This window comes from Netta rufina, assembly GCF_964035555.1.
Source record: "Netta rufina genome assembly, chromosome: 5".
Taxonomy (NCBI): domain Eukaryota; kingdom Metazoa; phylum Chordata; class Aves; order Anseriformes; family Anatidae; genus Netta; species Netta rufina.
Window position 1 is genome coordinate 33,985,171 of NC_140128.1, and position 22,929 is coordinate 34,008,099.

Sequence of the window (22,929 nt, forward strand, 5' to 3'; positions counted from 1 at the left end):
CCGGCCCCCGCCTCCAGAAAATGGCCGCCGAGCGCCATCACCGCCCCCCGCTATGGGGCTCCTCGGTTGCCCTGGGGACAACGCGGCCCCTTTGGGGTCTCTTCCCGTCCCCTCGTGGCCAGAAGCAGTTTAGGTTGCGTTTTTCCCCCGGGTTAGGAGCTTTTCCCGGGAGGAGCTCGCCCGTGGCTGGTAGCCGCGAGGTTTAGCGGCTTCCTTCTCCCTCGCTGCGCTGTGCTTGTGACACCTCCAGACCAGCCCTAAGAGGCGGTGGCGCCGCGTTCCCCCCCAAAAAAACCCAACGCCGCTCGGTGAAGCCTCCACGGCTCCTTCCCCTCCTCCTCCGGTGCACGGATGAGCTCGGGGGAGGGCCGGGGCCAGGAAACGCGGCAGGAAGCCGGGGCGGCGGGGAGGAAGGTGCCGGGGCTGCCCTCCTCGCCGCTGCCCGTCCCCGGAGGGCCGAGGCGTCCCCTTCTGCTCGGCTCCGGTGTGGAAAGGAGGTATGAGGAGGGAGCTGAGGGACAGAAATAAAAGATACATACAAAAATGAGGGGGTTACGGCATGCTGTGAGCTGCTCCTGCCCCCTGAAAAGGGAGGGAAGTCGCTCCGGGTACCCCAGTGTGGCAGTGCGAGAGATGCCTGGTGTGGATGAGCTGCTCCTCCTGCTCTTGTGGCCCAGGGCTCGGCATTTTGTTGGGTTTTTGGCTGCAGGGCTTGCCCTCAGCCCTCAAAGTCCCCATCTTGGCTGTGTTGGGGCAGGGAGGGGGGATAACGCGATGCTTTGGGCTAACCTGATGCTGCTCCCTCAGCACAGCTTGATTTCCAGGAGCGGAGCCCTGTCTCCTAATCACATTTATCTACCGCTCACCCAGGCTGTGGGACGTGGCACAGAGCTCCACAGGATCTAAGCAGATGTACGAGCTCGTGCTTGTACTGAAATTTTGTTCGATATTCCACGATTAGGAGTTACTTTCCAGCACTGCGGGCTTGCCTGGCTGCACAAGCTGTTAAACTTTCGCCTATTTTTAAAATAATGATTATCCCTGTCATTATGCGCATCTGCTCATTTACATTATTATTGCGAAGTGCGTTGTGCTCTGTAATGACAGGCAGATTTGAGCCAGGGAGGCCAGCCACCCGCCATATGTGCGTTTTTACCCCCCTGAGCAGTGTCTCTGCCATAATCTGGTACGTGGTCTGTCAGGCATCGAGTGTCCCAGCACAGGGAGCAGCAAATGCAATAAAATCCCAATTTCTTTCTTTCTTTTCACCACCTTAAAAGGTAGCTCCACCTTAAAGCAAGCCCGGAGGTGCTTGCCTATCCGTTTGGCTTTCCTCTCCAGCTCTTTTTACTCCACAGCTATGTTTCTGGGTTTATTTATTTTTTTTGTTGTTCTGTGCGGTAACAGAAATCAGGACAGCCAGGGGAGGAGGAGGAGGCAGGGAGCTATTTCAGGGAGCTGCTGTTATCTGTTCTGTGTTAATCCCCTGGCTGGGAGGGGGGAAGGTTTTTCTGAGTGCTTTACTGGAAGGGCATATATTAAACATTGAAAAGCAAAGAGAGGAAGAGGATTAAAGGGAGAGAGAGGAGCCTGGCTGCTGGTTGTACTTGGGTTATCCATCTGCTCTGCTTTTATGGATGCAACAGAGTGAGCAATTTCACTTGGGATTTTTTTTTCCTCCTCCTTTTCCCCACCCCTTTCTCACTCCCTCTCAGATCTCTGTGTGTTGAGGTCCCTTTGCATCACTATTATCCAGGAACCCTGGAAGCCCCCTCACTCCCCTTCTTCTCTGTTTCACCTCTGTTGTAGCTGAGCTGCTGAGATAATGGAGCTCAGGACTGTAGTAGCCACGGTGGAAAACGGGGAGCAAGACACAGTCCTCAAGGTGCTTCAGATCTACAACCAGGAGGTGAGTGGGCATCAAACCTCTGCCTAATGTCAGCTTCTGTTTACAAGGCTGGAAGTAGGTTGGCCATGTTGTGGGATTTCTGTGCTACCCAGCTGTCCCCAGTCTGCCTCCTCTGAGCGCATCTGTCTGCGCATTACTGCCATGGAAATGTTACAGGCTGCTTCGTCTTTTACTTGCAGACTGCTGCTTCTTTGATGTTTTGCTATGAAGCATCTACGTAGCCTTGCTTTATCTTGTGTCCTTGAGATACTGGAAGAAAAGCACATAGAAAGGATTTTCTTTATTATCCAGATTCTAAGTAAAACCTGGCAGGGAAATAATCGTGGGTGTGAAGACCAAGTAGGAGGAGCTCTTTATGTTAGGCAAGGTTTGGAGGTAATAAAACTCACATCTAGGGAGGAGCTGCAGGTGAAATTCTGATTTGCAAGTAAAAGATAATTAGGGAATGACATGAATGGAGGCTGCAATTTGATTCAGGCGCCTGGTCTGAAAGCTGACAATACAAAATAATGAATACAGAATATGAATAAGAATGGTTGGGAAGCAGAAATGGAAGTGATTCTAGCCTTACAGTGGTAAAAGGTTATCTGTGGGGGTAATTTACTTTTGAAATAGACTCTAGTTGTCAGGGAAGTCTCTTTCAGAGGGTTTTCGCCAGGGTAGGGCTGCCCCTGCAGATCTACGTGACTCATTCTGCACCATTCTTAAGTAGGTGGGAAGTCAGTGGGGAAAACCTGTGAATGTTTTTGCACGAGTGTGCAATAAGGGGAAATGTGCTACAATTTCCAACAGTCAGTTTTGAAATAGGAGAAATCTTAGCTAAGAACTAGTGACTCCCTGTTAAAAAGAGGTCAGCGGGATCAACATCAACTGCAGCAGCTGTAATGCTGGAGAAATTAGGAGAGCAAATGGCACTTGATGTGCAACCAATCTGAGGCATCAAAACACAGTATTTTCTGTAGAATTCCTCCAGCTGGATCCTTTGTCAGTGTATCAGGCGTAGGAAACTTGTGAGGATGTCAGTGATTTTGCTAGTCTGTCTAGAAGAAATGGAGCAAACGAAGAGGATATGAAAACGCAGATAAAATAAGGAACTTCCTTACGTAACTTTTTACTGCAAAAGCTGGTGGTTCTGTACCCTTTTCTGGGGGTATATGTTTTTTAATTCACTACTGAATATGCAGTCAATTTGTGGTTGCCAGGAATAACTAGCAACGTGGTCTCGTGGAAGGTGTCCTTGCCCATGGCAGGGGGTTGGGATTAGATGATCTTTAAGGCCCCTTCCAACCCAAACCACTCTGTGATTCTATGAATAAAATAGATCTAAAGCAAAACCACAGATATTGTGAACATGTATGTAAATGAGATTACGGGAGCCTGCAAAGAGGATGAGATGGGAAGAGAACAAGTGCCATGGATGTCTGCAGAGCACATGGGTTCCAGGACTGAACTGCCAGTTCCTCGTAACATGGTGCAACAGCCTGTGCACAGATCAGATCACGGTGCTGAAGCACAAAAGGCCAGCCCCTGGCCTAGCACTACAGGAGCAGAGCTGTCCTGCTTCTGCACCTGAAGTTTCTCAAGTGATGCATCAACATCAGCTCAGGGGAAGCAGAGCCATAAGGTGGTACGTACCGCAGGAAACAAGCTCTGCTGTTCAGACATGCAGATGGGATATCGGTGAATCGCAGAAGCTCAAGAGAAGGACTAGCCTGGTGTATAACAATAATTGTTTGTGGTGAGACTAATTGTCATTATTGAGCAGCTCTGTAAGTGTGTGTCTGCAGTGTAACTCAGTAAAAGGTGATGGGGAGCACTAAGAAAATAATAGAGAAATATAATATAATTATACCCCATGTCTCTATCTGTATCTGATCAGGCTGTATCTATGCATACATAATTAATGTTTTCATAAATTTTAAATAGTTTGATTCTCAAAAGCATTCCTCATGTTCTCTTGGTATAAATCAGAACTGCATCATCGACTGGGAAGTGCTGCTTTTTACCAGGGACCCTTTGATGTTTTGTGCTGAGCAGTTCATTGGAAACTGATGTAGCCAGAAAGGAGACTGTCCTCCTAGGCACAGCCACGAGACACACAGGAACGTTTCATGCGAGCAGAGCAGAACTGTTTTTTTTTTTTTTTTTTTTTTTTTTTTTAAGAAAAAGGATGTAATGGGGGTGTAGAGAAATTCAGATTTCTTCCAAAACAGGCTCCGGAACTGTTCTGTGCAGGAAATCAGACTTGACTGACAGTCCTTGTCTGTGACTTGAGGCAACGTGTGGGATAAAAGGAGAAACTGCCTCGTGCTGGGTGGTTCACCTTTGGAGAACTCTGCCACAAGTTAGGAAGCAAAGAAGGCAGAGAGGATGGCTGCTCTTCCTACCTAATTCCAGCAGTTCCTTCTTTGCAATACTTGCTGTCAACGTGTCTTACTGAAGAGGTCATGAATTATTTGTGCATGTTAACCATTCTGCAGTTCAAGTGCTCTCTGAAGCAAAGGCACACAGGAGTAACTCAGGCTGTGAGGTGCCACGTGGAGTGGGGTGTTTACCTGTGTCTATCAGTTGTGTTTAAAGAACACGAGCTGAAAAACACTCTTACTTCCAGACATCGCAGGAACGAAGAACACAAGGATCTGTCTCCAAATAATGAGGAGAGGGTGCTTTCAGGCAGGAAAAGGAACAATAAATAAGAAGGGAAGAAGTGTGTAGGCACAGCTTGGTGGCCTCACTCGGGAGAGGAATTGCCCAGAGAAGCTGTGGATGCCCCAACCCTGGAAGTGTTCAGTGCCAGGCTGGATGGGGCTTTGAGCAGCCTGGGCTGGTGGGAGGTGTCTCTGCCTGTGGCAGGGGGTTGAAACCAGATGGACTTTAAGGTCCCTTCCAACCCAAACCATTCTATGACTTTGTTACAGACTGTTTTGGGATATTTATGATGAGTACCCACTTCACAGCTGCAGCATTTAAAAATAAGTCCATCCATCAGATGGGCACGGCTTTGGCCTGTGGCATTCAGCTTCCAACACAGCCAACAGAAGAGTGCAATGGGAATTATTCATCACAGATCTTTTCCAATGACGAAAAGGAAGCAGGGGCTCCTGGAATAGCAGGGATCTTGGCCAAGGAAAGCTATTCTGACCTGGCAGTGTGGGTCACAATGTCTGTGCTTTCTAAACCGGCTTCGTTCCCTGCTTGTTGTGATGCGAGTAGTTGGAGTTGCTTAAGAAAGGATGATGTAGGAGAGAAAAGGCAGGCAGGAAGCAAAAACCTCAGAGGCAGGAAGCAAAAACTTCATCAACAGGGAAGTTGTCCTTTTGTCTGGCTCCTCAGGAACTTCCACTGCTCGTTAAAAATGCTGTGAGTATTACAGACCTCTCAAGTGCTGTTACACTCCTTGCCATGCCGATTCCCTGCCTCTGTGTTGGTAGGTGGCTGTTTCTGAGAAGACTTCTTTGCCTTTGCTTTCTTTTTTAGACCTGTTGCTTTCAAGCTGAATTACTTTTCCCTGGCTGAGGCAAACAGTTTTACTTTTTAAACTATTCCTTCACTTTAATTGTTTCTGTTCTGCCCCCACAGAAATCTCAGTGCTTCACCTTTGACGATGAGGAACGGGAAGAGAGGAAGGTAGGCGTGCTCTTTGCTTTCTTCCTCTTGTTGGAGGGGTAAATCTGCTCTGCACTTGTGTCCGGCAGGGCTTGATGGTGGCAGCTCCTTTGGGGAAAGAGATAAGTAGCTTTTTGAAAACTTTTTTAAGTACCTGCCCAGGGAACGGCGTGCTCAGGGCATCATTCTCTAGTTTTTCCATCAGTAGATGATGGTTTAGGAACAAGGTCAGCATCCTTGCAACATTAGCAAACCCTTTGGGTTTGGAGATGTGTATAGCCTCGGCCACAGGTGTACAAAAAATGTGATCCTTTGTGTGGGTCTCAATGGTACGAGTGTGCTGGACAAAAATCATAGTAACGTGCATGCCTCTAGTGGGTAAGTGCTTTCACTGTGAGCCAGCTGCAGGATTTGACCAGGGCTGTGTATTAACAGGCACTTTAAGCTGACATAATCTGGTGCTTAATGGACATAAACACCCCTGTCTGTTCACTTCCAGTCTTGCATTTCTCATGCCAGGGCAGACCCTTGCATGGCTGCACAGGGAATATGTTTGGTGGGCTGATCTGCCTAAAAAACAAAACAAACAAACAAACAAAAAACTATTTTTCCTGGCTTATTTTCCACCTGGATCAGTTTTGTGGTCCAGTTCATGCACTACTGCCCGTGTTAGCACAGCAAGCATAGACAGGGCCATCAGGGTGAAGAATGGGACCTCTTTTGTCCTTGCCATTGCCAGCTAATGCCAGCGTGAAGTTTTTCCAGCTGCAGCCTGACTCATGGTCAGAAGATCGGGGCTCTTTGCCCTGCACTGCCTTGCTGTTTGAGCTGGAGCAGGCATGCAGGCTGTGAATTCAGGCCCAGAGCTAAGGTGCTCTACTTCTGGGGTGTTTGTCATCAAACATAAATTGGGCATCACCGTGTAATTCTGCGTGTTTGGTTCTTCTGAAGGTTCAGCTGTGGACACACGTGCTTTGAGATCTCTTTAGCCTGACTGAGTCAGAAAGACCTTTACTCTCTATTATTGTTAGAGAGACCTAGTGAGATGTTCCCTCATCGTGGTATGATTGCTTGAGCAATGGATTGCTAGTGAAATGTGAAATGTTGCTACATGCAGCTAAAACCAGGCTTGGTTTTGTGAGGCATTACCTTTGCTCTCGTGCTCCTCCACAGCTTGCCATCACACGCAATACTGTGACCCACCAGGGTCAGCGTTTCAGCTGCTGTAAATTGGTGTTACTGGAGCTCTGCCAGTCTGTACCTGCTGAAGATCTGGGCTAGTAGGTCTCCAGACAGCCTTGAGATTTAGGGAGGTACTTCTTACTTGAATCTTCTGAGGTCTTTTCATTTCTTTTCCTATCATATCACAAACACTTCTGAACTCATTTAGTTCCTCTTCCCCTCCCGCAGCAGTTTTCTGATGCATCTCTCAAGCTCATCAGCCTGTTTCTGGAGCACCCAAGGCAGATGCCTCCCTAACCTTAAGGCTCTGGTGCGAGTGGACATCTGCTGTTGCTCTGAAGCTATGAAAAGGGGCTTTTTTTTTTTTTTTTTTTTTTTTTTTTGCCCTGCTGTCCCTTAACTTAATGCAGCTGTCAAATAAACCATATTAGCCTAAACCATCCTAACCACAGGTGAACCTCAAATAAGCAATCGTCCCTTAGGTCAGTAGCAGTAACCTGTTGTGCTCTCCCCTTTGATCTGATACAATTTCCCAGCCATTCTTTGTCTCTTGCTGCTTGTCCTTGCTTGAATTGAGCAGGGACTGGATTCTAGAGCCAAATTGTTCCCAAGGGCCGCCAAATGTGCTCCTGAATCAGAGCTGGTAGCAGGTCCATGTCTAGGTGATGCTCTCATCTTCCAGGGCAGAGTGTAACAGGGTGGTGCCCTTGGGGGAGCGCTATGAGGTGTCAGTGCGTGAGGCATTCTTTGTTTCCAACTGCACAGAAAATGGCCCAGCTACTTATCAAGTTCCTGGAAAGAGAGCTCCAGCCGTCCTGCCAGGTCACCTGTTTGGAAAGCATCCGCATCCTGTCCCGGGACAAGTACTGCCTCGACCCTTTCACCACCAAGGAAGGGTTGAAGACCCTCTCCAGGCACGCTGGCATCGATTACTCCGAGGAACTCATCCGGGAGGTGCCAGACTTGGATGTCATCCTGGAATCCCTCAAATGCCTCTGCAACATCGTCTTCAGCAGCCCTCGGGCCCAGGAGCTGACGGCTGAGGCTCGGCTGGTGGTGGGCCTGGCCAAGCGCATCAAACTGTACAACGAGAGGAGCCTTCCTCACGAGGTCAAGTTCTTCGACCTGCGCCTCCTCTTCCTGCTGACGGCGCTGCGAGTGGACATCCGACAGCAGCTGGCCCAAGAGCTCAGAGGCATCGGCCTGATGACAGACACCCTGGAGCTGACTCTTGGCGTAAAGTGGATGGACCCCTACGAAGTTGCCACCGAGGAGGGACTCCTCCCGCCTTTGCCCCGGCAAGAGACAGAGCGAGCCATGGAGATCCTCAAAGTGCTCTTCAACATCACCTTTGATTCCAGCAAGAGGGAGGTAGATGAGGTAAGCTCCTGGATACTGCACCACACCACATCTGCGTGTTCCCAGGCTATGGCCTGACTACTGTTTTTCTGCTCTGCTTGCATTTCCTCGTAGTAGGTACTACCCCCCAGGCAGCCCCCAGTTACGTGTAAAGGTAGCAAGAGATCCCTTTTCCTGATCGAGGTTTTCATTTTCTGTTTTGGGGCCAGGAAGATGCTGCTTTGTACCGGCACTTGGGTGCCCTCCTGCGCCACTGCCTCATGATTTCTGCTGACGGAGAGGACCGAACGGAGGAGTTCCACAGGTCTGTTAGATAACAAGATAAAGATCTGCACAGAAACAGACCCGAAGTCTGCCCAGGGCAGGCCCTGCCTGACCTTGGCATTACCATCCTCTGCTTGTATGCTGATTGTTAAGGTCACTTCTGACAAACAGGCATCTTTGGTCCAGCCTGCAGGTTCCTTGTGCTGCTAGAATTGACTGCCCTTTGCAGTCAAATTATGTGCACTGATACCACAGCCTCCTGGATGATGTCCAGGAGGAAATGTTTTGTCTGAGCCTGCCTGACTGCAAGGGTCATATTCAGTGTTGTGCACCAGGTCTTTTCAATGGTGCTTCCCACTTCAGTGAGCCAGAGCAGATCTCTCCTGCCTTAATTAAAGAGTCTCTGGGCTGGCCTTAATTAACTGTCTGTCTCTTGAGCCATGCTGAGAAATTGTCTGCACCACATTGCTAAGCTTTATTGGTCCAGTGAGTGATGGAGGTCCTAGATACAACCTTTGACCACCCCTGTTGGTCCTACTTGGCCTCTGTGCCAAGATCCGTAGTTTCTCAGTTGTCACTGAAGTCTTTTTGGACTTCCAGCAAGTTGTTCAGCTGTACAAAAAAGCAGTTTGATTTATTTCATTCCACTGGTGTGAGGAGCTTGGGATCTAACCCAAAGACAGGTTAGGTCTGCTTTAGGAGTTGTTGCACTCCTGGAAGTTGTTAATAAACCTTAATTTCTGGATAGCTGAAGAACTTCTATGAACAAAAATCCCCGATTGTGTGTTCACTCTTCTTCTTTCACATGTTCAGCCATACAGTTAACCTTTTGGGCAACTTGCCCCTGAAATGTCTGGATGTCCTCCTGACCCCAAAAGTCCGGCCCGGCTCGCTTGAATACATGGGTGTCAACATGGATGCAGTCAACATCCTGTTGGATTTCCTAGAACGCCGCCTCGACAGGGTAAGTTGAGAGGCTGCTGTGCAGAGTTCTTGGCTGCTCGTTTCACAAGTTCACTGCAGGGCACCTTCCCTGCATTCAGCCTTGAAAAGCCCAGCGCCACCACGTCACGTCAAAACCACAGGAGCACCAGCAAGGCACGGTTACTTTGGAGGTAGTGCCTTACAAAAGTGGCTGTTCTTAGCAGAAGCAAAACCATTATCGCTGGTAGGACTGAAACAATATCTGTGAACCGGGAGGGTCGCTGTGTCATTGCTGCTACTGCTGGTAGTGAGATCGGTTGAGCAGCAGATGGTTAGCTGGGTGATTAAAATAGAAGTGCTCGGTTTCACTCAAGTAAATGGTGATTTGCTGGGCAGCTTAATTGTTTGGATGCAGCCAAATTGTTTGATGGGTTTTTCTGACACTCCCCAAGCAGTCTGCTGTCTGAGGACTGGCAGTCATGCTCTTATTTATCGAGACCATTCATCTTTCTTCACTCCTCCCGAGCCCCTTGTGCTCTTTTGTTCCTCTGTTTCTGAAAGCCTGAATTTGCATTGTTACTGAGCTGGCGGTGGTTTGCAGTCTCTGGAGTTATTCCAAAGGTCCTCCAAATATTACCACCGCACTTCTCTATGCTTGAAGCTCTGCACAACTATTTCTAGCACTGCTGTGCTACAGAGCAGGACTCGGAAAGCCTGAGGAGTTAGAGGAGTGATGAAGCACTGAAACTCCTGTTGCAGAGGCTGGAATTGCCTCGGTGTCCATCCGTTTCCTTGCCACTCGATACTTGTGATGTCCACCACGAACTAGAGAGATTGAACTCAGTGTCACTGATATGTTGCTCGTTTTTGTGAACACTTCTCCAGGGCCACAAGCTGAAGGAGAGTTTGACCCCTGTGCTGAACCTGCTGACTGAGAGTGCCCGAGTCCACCGCCAGACGAGGAAGTTCCTGAAGGCAAAGGTACTGCGTGGTTCCAACTAAAAATCAAGTGATGCTGAACTGAGAGAGAGGGGAATAGCAAGCTGCTTAAATATTGCCATCCAAAGAGAGGGAGCTCCTCTCTCTCAATATTAGGTTCTGACATACTGGGGATTGAAGCCCGTGATACCTACAGTGTTTTTCCTTCACACTCTGTGGGTTCATTAGATTTAATTGATTTGTAAAGTGCATGTACTTTTTTCCCTGCATGTTCCAGCTCCACTGATCCCCTTCACTGTGGCCTTGTAGGTGCTGCCTCCGCTCCGGGATGTGAAGAACCGTCCGGAGGTGGGGAACTCGCTGCGGAACAAGCTGGTGCGTTTGATGACCCACATCGACACCGACGTGAAACACTGCGCAGCAGAGTTCCTTTTTGTGCTCTGCAAGGAGAGCGGTGAGTCACAGGGGCTTGTTGCACGCTTTGGTGAGAGGGAGTCCTGGAGCCTGGCCTCTGGGCAAGTCAGAGTGTGGGACGGGTGACTGCAGACACCAGGAACTCTGTCTTCCCTTGAGCTGGATGCATTAGATAGGGAAGAGAGTGGAGTTTTCAAGGGCTTGCTGTCTTTCATGCCAGTGGTGACAGGAAAGCTCTGCTGAAGGACACCCTGACACCCTGGAGATAGCCTGACCCGCTTTCAGATTCCCCCCACACCTTGTGTGTGTTGTCCTTGCCATTCCTGGTGCACCGTGTGGGAGGTGTGCTCCCTGTCACCGGGTTCACAGAAACACCGGCATTTCTGTGTCTCCATGGCCTTGAACCAATCTTGCTGTCAGAGCGTGGAGGAGCAGGCGGGGCTGCAGAGGCAGGAGGGGAAACACAGGGTGATCTGTCTCTCTGTCCTCCCTTTAGTGTCACGGTTTGTGAAGTACACAGGCTATGGGAACGCGGCTGGGCTCCTGGCAGCACGAGGCCTCATGGCTGGAGGTCGGGAAGAGGGAGAGTACTCGGAAGATGAAGACACCGACACAGAAGAGTACAAAGAGGCAAAGCCCAAGTACAGAACTCTGCTCCCCCTCTGTAGCACCCTTACTCCTACACCTCCTTCCCATTCCTCTGTCCCTTTTTTCATCTGCCTCCATGCCGCCTCCCTTGTGTTTCACGTGCAATGTTGCTTCTTCATTATTTAAGTTTCACCCTTAGATGTGGTGTTATATTCCGCTACCTTTACCTTTTTTTTGGGTGAAAAGCCTCTGTGGCCAAGCTACCCGTGGTGTGTGTGGTCACGGGTAGGTAGACCCAGTCCCTACAGCTGGGCACAGCCTCTAGAGCAAAGTAGATGCCTGAGCCAGAGCCTATTCTGCACCAGAACTGCTCGTGGTGTGCATGTGGCAGCATCTCTCTAGTTGGTATCCTATACACCTTTTTGGTGGCCCCACATAAAGGCAGGGTTTTACTGTGCACTGGGATATAGGGGACAAGGGTTTTCCTGGCTTGCAGCTGGGTTGAAAGTGTTGATTACCTCTCTCCAGCTCCAGAGCCCTGTGCTGCTGGAGTGAATTTTTATTTCTTTTTATTTTTCTCCTTTCCTCACTATTGAGTGGTGGTAATTCAGGGGTGAAATGTATGAAGGGAGAGCTCCAGAACTGTTCGCAACTGTTGAGTCCCACACTTTCCAGCATTGCATAAAATGTGGTTTACACTATTTTTTTTTAATCCTTTTTGGTGTTAGTTTTTTTTTGCGTCCTGACTTAAGGAGAGGGAAGATATGTTGCCTCCCCTTGTGCACGTGGTTTAAATCTGCATGGTGGAATTGGCAGGATGGGAACTTCTCACCAGAGAAATGAGAGGGATTTGTAGCAGGGGAGGATTGTGTGTAGGGCATACAGGAAGAGATCAGAGTCAACGTGTTGTTGCACTGCAATAACACAAGACCTAACCTAGGCAGCAAGACCAGAGGGCACTGGTTTGTGGCAATTACAACCAGCTCTGCCAGTGCATTCCTCTGCTTAGCATAGGTGAAGAGAGTTTTTAAACAGCTTTCTTACCTCTGTGCTTTACCTCCCTCCTTTGCCACCCTGCCACCTCCCTTGTGTTTCATGTGCAATGTTCCTTCTTTGTTATTTAAGTTTCACCCTTAGCTGTGATGTTGTATTCCTCTACCTTTACCTTTTTTCTCACTATTCTTCTTGTAGCATTAACCCTGTCACGGGGCGTGTTGAGGAGAAACTCCCCAACCCCATGGAAGGGATGACTGAAGAGCAGAAGGAATACGAAGCCATGAAGTTAGTCAACATGTTTGACAAATTGTCCAGGTACTAGAAGATTGTGTGTAGTCATGTCTGTGTTAACACCTGGGTGTCTGCAACTTACATTTATCACTGGCCTTGGGAATGCATTCAAAGCATCTACAAACTGAAGGGACATAAGGCAGTGGGAGAGAACCATGGAGAAATATTTCCAAATTTCCTTAAGTTGGGTGCTGTTACATCTAGGGGAAGGCAGTGCAAGCCCTACAGACTTCTTTGGTCCTATGGCTTGCCATGAAATTCCCTTGCATGCCTATGGTGGGTTTCCAAGCACTTGCCACCTCCCCAGCGTTGGCTGAGTGCTAGGCAGCAGCAGCAGCCACGGTCCTAGCAAGGCCACTTGGTAGGAGATGGCATTTTGGGGACACATGGCAGCTAGTGCCAGCAAGTCCCCTTCCCCGTGGGAATGCTTTCTCCAGTCATCTTTCATCCCTGGTTAATTGGCATCGCAGAGAGGAGCCCAGGATCTGCTGAGGGTGTTCTGACCACATACAGCTCTTGCTGCTGGCTCAGGGTCGTTCTGGGCTCTGCCTCATGGCAGTTTGCACAGGCCCAGCGTTCCTGCTGTAGGATGCGTCTGTCTCTGCAGTAATTTCCGCTGTAAGCTTCTGTTTAAATTTGTGTTACCTTCCCCCCTTTCTCCACCCTGGCTGCAGAGAGCAAGTCATCCAGCCCATGGGCATCACGCCGAGCGGCAACCTGGCCCCCATGGAGAACGCCATCCGTGATATGGCTGACGAGAGGTCATCATCTGACTCAGACCTGGGGCTGGACTGATCCAGACCTCTCGCCCCAGCCTCAGAGAGCTGGGGAGCCTCTCTCCGTTCTCCCTTCGGAACTGGTGCTGCACCCAGAGGCTAGTACTGGGCCAGGACTCTCCCTGTGGTGTCTGAATCCAGCCTGGACCCTCACAGTCCACAGGGAAGAACACCTCCTGCCACCTCCCCAGCTCCATAACCACCTCTCCTTCCAGGGGATCGTCACGGCCTGGCTCTACCTTGGTCTCTCCCATTGGCAGCTTTGAGGATTTCACACTCCAAATTGCTTCCAGGACTTTTCAGTAGGATTTTTTTTTAAATATGTGGTTTAGAAAAAAGGGTTGGGGGGGAATCTATCTGTCATACCATCAGGGATCAGTAATCTGCAGAGCATCTTGTGTATGTGCTGACACTCGTGTGGCTGCATGTCAGCAGCGTGTACGTGTCCCTGTGTGTACGGTCAGCCCGACGTGAGGGGAGCTGCTCCCCGGGAACGTGGGGCTGCAGGGGAGGAGTGTGAGCAGTTATTGACCATGGTTTTGGGGAATGGTATTTGTGGGGTGCCTCAGCATTGTGCGCCCATTTCATTAGCAGGAAGCTGTGCGTGTGTGTGTGCTACGTGTGGCAGTGAGAGTGACTGTGGCTGTGCAAGCAGGGCCGCGTGGATCTACTCGTGTGTCCGAGGGGAGCACTGGTGTGTGTGCTGTGGGGAGCAGGCAGGAGGGGAGGCCTTGGTGACATTGCCAGAGTGTTCCCATTGATCACAGGAAAGAAACTTGCAGGTGACTGCCAGCAACGCTCTGAGATTTAGTCTGTGGCATTGTGCAATGTTCCCAATGCCACGGAGTTTAGGTTTTGGCATCATCAGCCTTTCCCAATCTCACGCTTTCTGAATGAAAGGCCAAAATATGTGCTTTGTGTGCTGCCTCCTCACCTGCCTTGGCTTTCCCATAGACCCACTGCTGTTTGCACCCAGGGGCTGGTGTTGGTCTTGTCCTTTGCCATGGTTTAGATTTGTCTTTTTTCCTTTTTTTTTTTTTCTTTCTAAAGAAAATGTTTTAAAGAAAATATTCCTGTTTGTCTTATAAGTTTTGGAACTCTTAGTATTAGCACAAATAGGAATGCAAACATGATGCTAGAATAAAGGAAACCTTCTGATGAATTTGCACATGGCAGTGATTCATCAAATGTGGTATTTCTGAGCAAGTAAGGAAATACCTTTTTCTAATTAACACATGGTTTTGCTGCAGCCACCCTGAACTTCGGTTTTATTTGGGAGGTAAAATTGCAGCATTAAAATGAAGCTAGGTCAGAACCTCCCACTGTACCGCAGCCACTAAATGTATCTGGATGGGGCAATCTGAATTTAATCCTCAAGCTTCAGTCCTTAGTTTACAAAAACAAACAAAACTTAGCCCTTTTTTAAATTAGAATAGTTGAGTTGGAATGGACTTACTGACTCCCAAAACCTTTGGTGAGTTGTTGAGAAAGGTTCATCTGTTACATTCCGTAACTCCTTCAGTACTCTGGGGTGAATCCCATTAGGCCCATGGACTGCTGGCCATTCAGCTGACACAACTGGTCCCTCATAATTTCAGTGGCCGCAGAGGAAATGTCACTACTCCCCCAGTCAAGGTCTTCCAGCTCAAAGAACTGGGCAGCCCAAGGTCTATCATTAATAGTGAAAACTGAGGCAAAAAGGCATTAAGTGCCTGTCTTTTCCTCATCCTCGCTTGTAAGGTGACCATCTTTGCCAAGTATCAGTCCAATGTCTTCCTTCGGTCTCCTCTTGCTGTTGACATACTTATTAAAAAGCCTTTTCTGATGTCGATGTGCCCCTTGTGCCTCACAGCAGGCAGCTGTTTACAGGACTGTTCTTCATCTGCTTTGCAAATGTTCTGTAGTGGTTCAAAATCCTGCACACCAGCTCTGTTTTCTTTCTGTGCAACAGGGATTTGCTGCTCAGCCTTTGCAGTAGGACCTGAGTCGATTTGGGTCCAGGGAGGCTGCAGCTGAGGGCAGCAGGGGTGGGATCAGAGGGTTTGCAGTTGTTCCTGCCCGTGTGTATTTAGGAACCAGCGCTTGCTTTTGTAAGGCTGTCTGTGCATGGAGAAAAGCTGAAAGAATGCTTCGTAACTGCCAGGTTAGTTCTTCAGCGTGATTATGATTTTTTTTTTTTAGCAGTCATGATTAAAGTTACAGATTCTCCCAGGGGTGTTCAGTGTTTATGTGAAACTGACCCACTGAAAATGGTGGGTAGCTTTGTCATGAGATCATGACAGATCATGACATAGCTTCAGCACATCACAGCAGGAGCCTTCAGGCCAATTGTATCGCCCCTTTTTTGATTTTGTTTTGTTTTGAGTAACAGAAAAAAAAAATAACACCACCAAACAAACAGAAACCCACCACCCTCAATCTTCTACATGAAAATGCAGACCTCTGATCTCTTTCTAGCTGGTAAGGCTCTCAAGCTTTACATGTGAAAGAAAAGGGTTTGTTTTTTTTAATGCAACACTTGTACTATTCTTGTATTCAAATATCCTGCTTAAAACCCTGATGAGCCCTGATTTCAAAAGTGCCAGTGCAGGCAGGGGCTGCGCTCACCACAGGCCACTTCTGGGTAAGTAGCAGGGTATGGTCTAAAAACAACACGTCTAAAAACAACGCATTCCCTTCATTTTCACTGTGAAACTGTGTGCCACAAGGCTTCTGGTGCTCTGCAAAGTGGGAACAACCCCTCTGCTTTTACTGCTGCACATTCAAATGAACCCACTGCTGGGATCCTGACTGTGAGGCGGACCGTGCCGATATATTTGAATTGCACATTTGGATAAACAAGTCTGTTCATCTGGCTGGGAATTTGTTCAAGCCTTTTTTCTAGGAAGCTGCTAGGACACCAAACACACAGATCTCTGATCCCATCCTGACTTCAGTAGCATTCCTAGAGCTACTCTGATTTACAGCAGCTGAGTATTAGGTCCAAACACTTCTAATTACATATATAATCAGCCATATGACAGCTTTTTGAGGCTCTAGCTTTGCCTCAGAAACAGCTTTTAGAGCATAGAAGTTACCAGTGTTGTATTTGTAAAACGTAGCCGTATGCTTAAATGCTTTTGTTCCCTTCACTATGATTTTCTGCATTTGAGTGTTGACTGTAACAATGTGGTGGTGTAAAATGTTTTGCATTTTATTGAGCTTGTTTCAATCTGGGACTGCGCATAGAATGGTTGCTGTGGTAATAGGTGGGTCACCCTGGGCCACCTGGATGTGACTTCAGTCCCCACAGCCAAATTTGGAACCAGTGGCAATGAATTTCATGCCCTGTTGCAGAAAAGATGCTCAGCAACACCTGTGACATGCAAAGTATGTTTCCTAGAGCATGTTTGGGAAGGAGTGGGAGGTAAGTGCAGTGTCCTGATAACTGCCTCTCCCTGGGACAGCATTTACAGGGAAGAAAGGCACCCTTGTAAAGTCAAAAAGAAAAAAAAAACGGAGCAGGGACACATAAAAAGCAGGTGAAGGAGTGATAATGGGAGGAAGAGAATGTATTCAAAGACTTAGGGAATGTGTGAATTTTACAGAAAAAGCCTCAGCTGGCATCAGCAAAAGAATACGAACTATTTTTATTATTAAATAATTAATACTGTACTGATTGACAGCTCTTCCAGTGGCTTGATTTGGCCTTCCTGAACAGGACCAGGGGCTAGGCCCCAGTTACAGGCACATTAACAGCATTCATCTCCTGATTAGCACAGGTTTCATCCAAAGACTAAATGCTACAAGTCTGCAGCAGCTGAAAGATCACGACTAAGACAAAAATATCCGTGGAGGAGCTGTGAAATGAGTTGGCAGATGCTCAGCCCTGTGGGGGCAGCTGGGAAACTCACTCCAGAATTAAGTGATTCTGACCAGCTGCTGTAAGGCCTGACTTTCGTGGCATTTTCAACTCTGGCTCTGTGAAGTCCTTTGAGGGTCTCCAAGGTTGGATGGCTCAGAAAGAGGGAGATGCTAACCATAAACTGCAGCTGGGTATCTTGTCTGGCATGCTGGCATGAGCCCAGGAGCTCCCAGTGACTTACTGGTGAAAGTCTCATGGCTGGACATGGTGAAATAGCATGCTGACAGGGCAACAGCCACAGAAGAGGAAAGTGTCTCCTAGTGGGTGCTGAAATGAGGTAAGGCGAGGAGAGAACAATGTTCACTGGCTATATAAACTGTTCTGAAATCTCAAGTAGAAAAGCCTTCACGTGCAGGACCAGTTTGCAGCTTGGTATCTGGGCTTCGCTCCCTTCAGCTTCCCTTCTTTTGTGGTGAAGGCCTCGCTGGTCTGCTTGCAGGCAGACTGGACTGAGCTGTGAGCATCCCCCTCCTCCCGGAGTGCCAGTCCCGGGTAGATTTGCTGCTGCAGAGCTGGACGGCCTCTCCCACAGCTCCCTGCCATCATGCTATTCCCTGCCCATGCTGGGCACAAAGTCTCCTCTTCAAGGTGAACGTTGCTCTCCAGCAGCAGGGAGCCAGCTGTCCTATTTGTCTTTTGCATCCAGCTAAAAATAGAAAGACCACACAGTGTTTGCTGGGGTGTTCCAAACCTCCCATCCCCTGCTATTTCAGTCTGTGATGCTTGCTAACACCAAAATCCCAGAACAAGGAGGCTTTTTTTTCCCATGCTTTACCACATTTGCTCCAGCTTTATCCCTCTGAGATGCAGAAGACCACAAACATTACATCAAAGACCGGTTGCTCATACAAATGCAACATGTCTTACAATGAGAAATCAAAAACCCAACCAATAATTCCTAATTAAACCTAAAACTTCTTATTCATTCCTATCCAACAATCTGATGAAAGTTATAACAACCTTAATATTCAACTTGGAACACTGAAGACAGATTTTCTCTTGGGGCAGGTTAAATTGTGTGCAAACATGAACATACAGGCTCTTAAAAATACAACTGGCTTCTCACTGCAGCAAGTTGTCAGAGCCCTGCTGCTGAGGATGCAGCTGTGCGCATGGTCACAAGCAGAATTGGCCCAGCCCACAAGTTAGAATTTTGGCTTAAATTAAAAATAAAAGAAAGAAAGTTTAGAGAATTCCATGCAACATGTAGAAAAATCTTCCCAGTGGATCTAAAGTAATATAATAATTAACATTAGCATTAAATTTAAAGCAATTAAAAACTTGCTTGCTGACAGTTTCTCACTTCTGAAGATCTCAAAAGAGTACAGATGTAAGAAGAATGGCATGGTGAAATAAACAATCCGGTGTAAAAAAGAGGTGCCAAGTCTTTCATTAGCAACTCAGCGCTGCTGTTGCTGCGTGCTGCTTGGTGGCTGCAGCATACCTGCCACTGCAGCACCTCGCTTGGCGTCAGCTGTGGCACAGTGAGAGACAACTTTCATTTCTAGCATTACCTGTTTCTCACAAACGACCAGAGAAGTCACTAGAAATGAAACCAAGGCAGGCACTGCGCCTGCCCTCATTGTGAAATACCACTTGGGTTTGCTGATTTTCTTTTTTGTAACCCTTCTGCACAGTTCTGTGGTCCTTCTCTCTGAATGCAGACTGCAAACGTGGCAATGTCTGGGGTACAAGTCTCTAATCCCAGCAAGCACTATCTGCTCCCCCCGAGATAACTCCAGCATGAGGAACAAAGAGGCTAAGGGAGGGAGATGGGGCTCTGAGCCCCTTCCCACCTTTTCTTTTTCCTTCTGAATTAGTGCTTGCATCTCTTCGTTCCAGCCCAGCAGCTCCACCAGCTTCTTGACCCCGCCGACCACGTCCCCCAGCTGGGCTACGTCGTTGTAGCGCTGCTGCCAGGCGAACGGTCCTACGAGATCGCGGTTGATGAGGACTCGGGGAACGGAGCTGCGAACAGCTCCTGCCAGGCTGGCAAAGGGCTCCACCTGAAGGAAGGCAACCCAGAGGAGCAGAGAGACACCGTCACCTGGCTGAGGGGCACTGAAGGCATGAACTCACTCACTGCACACCAGGACTTCGTTAGTGCTTATCAGATTCTCCCACTGTGGGCTAAGCTACCCCTCACAGATGTCACCAGTTATCTGGTGGCCTGTCTTCGGGTAGACACAAAAAATGCTTCTTCCTCGTTAGGTGCCCACCTTTACCAGGAGCACACAAGGTTTTATCGACTTCACAGAGCGCATGCACCCTATTTCTCACCTTGCCACCTCACATTTTACCTTGAAACCCAGTTTCTTGCCTTCTCTAAGCCCCCTCTGTCCTCCAAAGGCCCTCAGCCCCCTTGGTGTGCCTTTTCCTTCTTGTGAGACGGGGTGTTCCCTAGTCCCAGACCTCCAGGGATGTCCCGATGACAAAAAGCAGGTCCGCCATGGGGAAGTCTGTCACGTGCAGGAAGAAGCGCTGCGGGAGCTCCTCGCCAAAGAACACGATGTCAGGCTTGACAATTCCAGTGCAGACACGGCAGTGAGGGACCTTGTCTGCCATGACGTCCCCCTGAAGTAAAAGCACCCAACACCACTCGTTACGGGGCAGCACGTACCCGCACAAGCAGGGTCACAACCACATCGTAGCCTTGCTGCAACATCCAGCCCCTCCGTTTCCTTGCACCAAGCCTAATCCCCTCCAACAAGCCCTGCTGGCCCTGAGGGCAAAGTAACGGGCCTGCAATAGGTTCTTCTCTTTGCATTGGTTTGTGTCAATGCCCAGCTGTGACCACTCACCCTGAAGTCCTCTCCTGGGAATTTCCTTCGACAGACCGTACAAGTGGCAGTGGCGAAGGTGCCGTGGGCTTCCACCAGTCTGTCAGGAGGGATCCCAGCAGCTGGAACACAGCACATGGGGACGGGTCAACTCAGCATGAGGTGACTGACCCAGAAACTCCTTGTTCACTAGGCATTTCCCCAGTCCTCCTCCTCACCCTCTTCCTGGTATTTTGCTGCTGGGAGATGGGGAAGAGAAAACTCACCTCTCTCCAGCCCATCAATGTTTTGGGTGTAGAGCCGCAGGAGGAGCCCTTTGTCATGAAGGAGCCTCAGGAAATAGTGGGCATAGTTGGGTCTGTAATTGCCAGGGTACAGCTCCTTGGCCAGAGTGAAAAAGGGCTTGGGGTTGACAAAGAAATAGGTCAGTTCGAAGATGGCTTCTGGATAAGGGATGTCATACTGCTCAAGGTTACTGTAGAGGCCACTCCCTGGGGACCTGCAAAGAGAGGAAAGCAGGACTGGTGGTCAGACTGCAGGAAGAGAACCAGATCCAGACACAACAGAGCACACAGACAGGTCCTTGCGGTCTCTCTTGCTGCTTTGCATCATCCATTCAGAGCAGAGCTGCATCAGGAGAGCACCTGAAACCACCTCTGCACAAGAGAATGCACCTTGTGGGCCTGATCTAGTGCCACCCCACCTTCTGGCTGCAGAGGTGTGCTGACAGTCAGAGTTGGAAGGGCCAAGGTGGTGCAATCAGTGCTGCCACAGACCCAAGCAACAAGCACGACTATCATCCTGAAGACCTGGGCCAAAACATGACCCAGAGTGGTGCCAGCCTGCCGTTAACGGACAGAGAATAAGCAGGTAAGAAGACTCCTGTGATTAGCCTAGCCTGGCACCACCATTACCTACACCTGATCCTGGCAGTCCCAGCACCGAAAAAGGATAAATAAAACAACGAAGGCATTACCTAAAATCTGGAATACCACTGGGGGTGCTAATCCCAGCACCAGCCATCACCACTATTCGGCGACACTCCTTGTTCCGAATTAGCTTTGCCACGTCCTGCAGGGTGAGCGGCTTCTTCCCACCATCATCTCCCCATCTGCCCAATCCTAAAATGGCTCTGGTGGCAGCAGACAGCGAGAAGGGCCTGGTTCCTTGGATCCTGCTTGGAACAGAGAGAAAGCACAGCAGGTAGCACGCTGTCAGAGACTTCAGCTGAAAGAACTGCTCAGGGGGAGAAAAACACCCCAAGAAATTGCAGAAAGCTCTTCAATCTGCAGGACTGTGTGCTAGTACTTAATCAAGGAGGAGAAAGCTTAAGCAGTAGTCTAATACCATAGGAAAAGGTGCTTTGCATTACACTTTCTTATAAAGATCTAAAAATGCCAAATCAAAACGCACCATATTCCCGAGAGTTTTTGTTTGTTTGTTTTGCACAGGGAGTGGACACAGGACTGTGAGAACAGCATTCAGGGAATTGCAAGTCTCATAATCTACTTGCAATGCTTCTGGGATAACGAAGACTCTTCTCTATGGCCTTGGTTTCGAGAAGTTTCTAACAAGGTGGTGTGGTCACTCTGGGACAACACTGCCCGGGTTAGCACAGACATTTCACCAGTTCTCTATTTCCCCGGGGGCTCTGCCTTGGGAGAGCTCCACGTATAAATGGAAAATGACTAAAGGAATTGCAGGTCAGCAGTACATGCAGATGGGGCTGAGAAGAGTCATTATCATCTCAAGGAACAGTTTCTCCCTGGACAATTAGTGCTTGCTAGTGCAGGACATTAAGAGCAGTCCAGGGAAGGCGTGGGAACGTGAAGAGCCAAGAGGGAGCTGCTGGATCCTGGCAATCTGCAGATAACAATTATCGAGTTCTAACATCGCCCTCAGCGTGGCTGACAAGGACGTGGCTCTGCCTTGCCAGGCCAGATTCCCAGAGAGCTAAATTCATAACCTGGCAAACGCTGACATTTTTCGGCTAAACCTCCCTGCTCTGAGGAGTAGGGCTCCTCGAGCTCCCAGGCTGGAACACACCAGCTCAGGCTCACAGACACGGAGACCGTGTGCCCGTTTAGACAGGAGGAGCTCCGTAGTTCCAACCTAGGAGCATGAGCCCCTTCTCACGGGAGTCCTGCTCCCATATGGGTGCAGAGACCTGGCGGAACCAGGCAGCAGCCCCCGGCTCGGGGTGCCTGCTCCCCGCAGCCCCGCAGCCCACCTCCAGGCTCCGCAGCCCATCCCGCAGCAGGACAAGAGCCGAGCCAGGCCCCGGGGGCCGCCTCCATCCTTTGGGCCGCGCTCCCGGAGGCTCCTCCATGCTGCAAGAAAGCACAGAGCCGCTGAGGGGGCGGCTCGGGGGGGGGTCCCCACAACCTGCCCCAGCGCCCAGCCCTGCCCCTCACCCCCTGCTTCTCCCCCCGGCGCCCCTCCCGGCTCCGAGCCCTCGCCCACCCCCCGCTGCCCTCTCCCTTCCCCCAAGCCCTCTCCCCCCCATCTCGGCCCCCACCCGCCGCCAGGAGGCCGCCGGCCGCCACGGCCCCGCGCCGGGCCCCCCGCTCCATGGCTCCGCGGCCCGCTTTGGGGCCGGGCCGGGCTTTTTTGGGGCTGGTTTTATATTTTTTTTTTTATTTTTTTTTTTCCGAGGGGGAGGCGTTGCCATGGCTGCGGGGGGGACCCAGCGTGCCCCGCGCGGGGCCGGAAAGGAGGGCTTTGGGGAGGGTGCATGTGTCTGTTTAGGATGATGATGATTATTATTATTTTATTTTATTTTATTTTGACGTGTGTGTTTTTATTTTTATTTTTTTTCTGATTTATTTTTTTAGGAGCGGGGAGGAAAAAAAATAAATCATTGCCACGGCCAGCGTGCCCCGCGCGGGGCCGGAGAGGAGAGATTTCACTGTTTATATATTTATTTATTTACTTATTTACTTATTTAATTGTTGTTAATGATTTTGTTTTTGGGGAGGCGGGAGCCCGGCGTTGCCA

General features: G+C 49.4%; 2 protein-coding genes across 4 annotated transcripts; one reads left to right on the forward strand and one right to left on the reverse strand.

Moving 5' to 3' along the window:
• Window positions 1–22: 22 nt before the first annotated feature.
• RIC8A (RIC8 guanine nucleotide exchange factor A) lies at window positions 23–15,495 on the forward strand. Its single transcript, XM_084287619.1, has 11 exons — window positions 23–497; window positions 1,810–1,909; window positions 5,489–5,536; window positions 7,463–8,077; window positions 8,266–8,360; window positions 9,134–9,284; window positions 10,130–10,225; window positions 10,493–10,637; window positions 11,094–11,238; window positions 12,377–12,496; window positions 13,147–15,495. Exons 2-11 carry the CDS (start codon window positions 1,826–1,828, stop codon window positions 13,265–13,267), a joined length of 1,620 nt encoding a protein of 539 aa, XP_084143745.1. The 5' UTR covers window positions 23–497; window positions 1,810–1,825; the 3' UTR covers window positions 13,268–15,495.
• A 1,360-nt stretch (window positions 15,496–16,855) lies between these two features.
• SIRT3 (sirtuin 3) lies at window positions 16,856–22,618 on the reverse strand. 3 transcript variants are annotated; one of them, XM_084287900.1, is made up of 8 exons: window positions 22,451–22,618; window positions 22,163–22,262; window positions 20,909–21,106; window positions 20,199–20,431; window positions 19,954–20,054; window positions 19,565–19,726; window positions 18,949–19,158; window positions 16,856–17,798 (listed from the first exon to the last, which is right to left on the reverse strand). In XM_084287900.1, exons 1-8 carry the CDS (start codon window positions 22,503–22,505, stop codon window positions 17,778–17,780), a joined length of 1,080 nt encoding a protein of 359 aa, XP_084144026.1. In that variant the 5' UTR covers window positions 22,506–22,618; the 3' UTR covers window positions 16,856–17,777. The 3 variants fall into 3 exon arrangements, with proteins under 3 accessions (XP_084144026.1, XP_084144025.1, XP_084144027.1); XM_084287899.1 differs by having other exon boundaries at window positions 20,909–21,109; XM_084287901.1 differs by lacking the exon at window positions 22,163–22,262 and having other exon boundaries at window positions 22,451–22,507.
• Between the last annotated feature and the right edge of the window lie 311 nt (window positions 22,619–22,929).

What these genes read in the sequence shown, in the direction of transcription:
- RIC8A (XM_084287619.1), top strand. Translation starts at nt 1,826, where the DNA reads ATGGAGCTCAGGACTGTAGTAGCCACGGTGGAAAACGGGGAGCAAGAC. An exon ending in TTCAGATCTACAACCAGGAG is followed by an intron (nt 1,910 to 5,488) that starts GTGAGTGGGCAT and finishes CTGCCCCCACAG; the next exon opens with AAATCTCAGTGCTTCACCTT. An exon ending in CGAACGGAGGAGTTCCACAG is followed by an intron (nt 8,361 to 9,133) that starts GTCTGTTAGATA and finishes TCACATGTTCAG; the next exon opens with CCATACAGTTAACCTTTTGG.
- SIRT3 (XM_084287899.1), bottom strand. Translation starts at nt 22,505, where the DNA reads ATGGAGCGGGGGGCCCGGCGCGGGGCCGTGGCGGCCGGCGGCCTCCTG. An exon ending in CATTGATGGGCTGGAGAGAG is followed by an intron (nt 20,055 to 20,198) that starts GTGAGTTTTCTC and finishes GCTGTGTTCCAG; the next exon opens with CTGCTGGGATCCCTCCTGAC. An exon ending in TCCCAGGAGAGGACTTCAGG is followed by an intron (nt 19,727 to 19,953) that starts GTGAGTGGTCAC and finishes CTTTTACTTCAG; the next exon opens with GGGGACGTCATGGCAGACAA.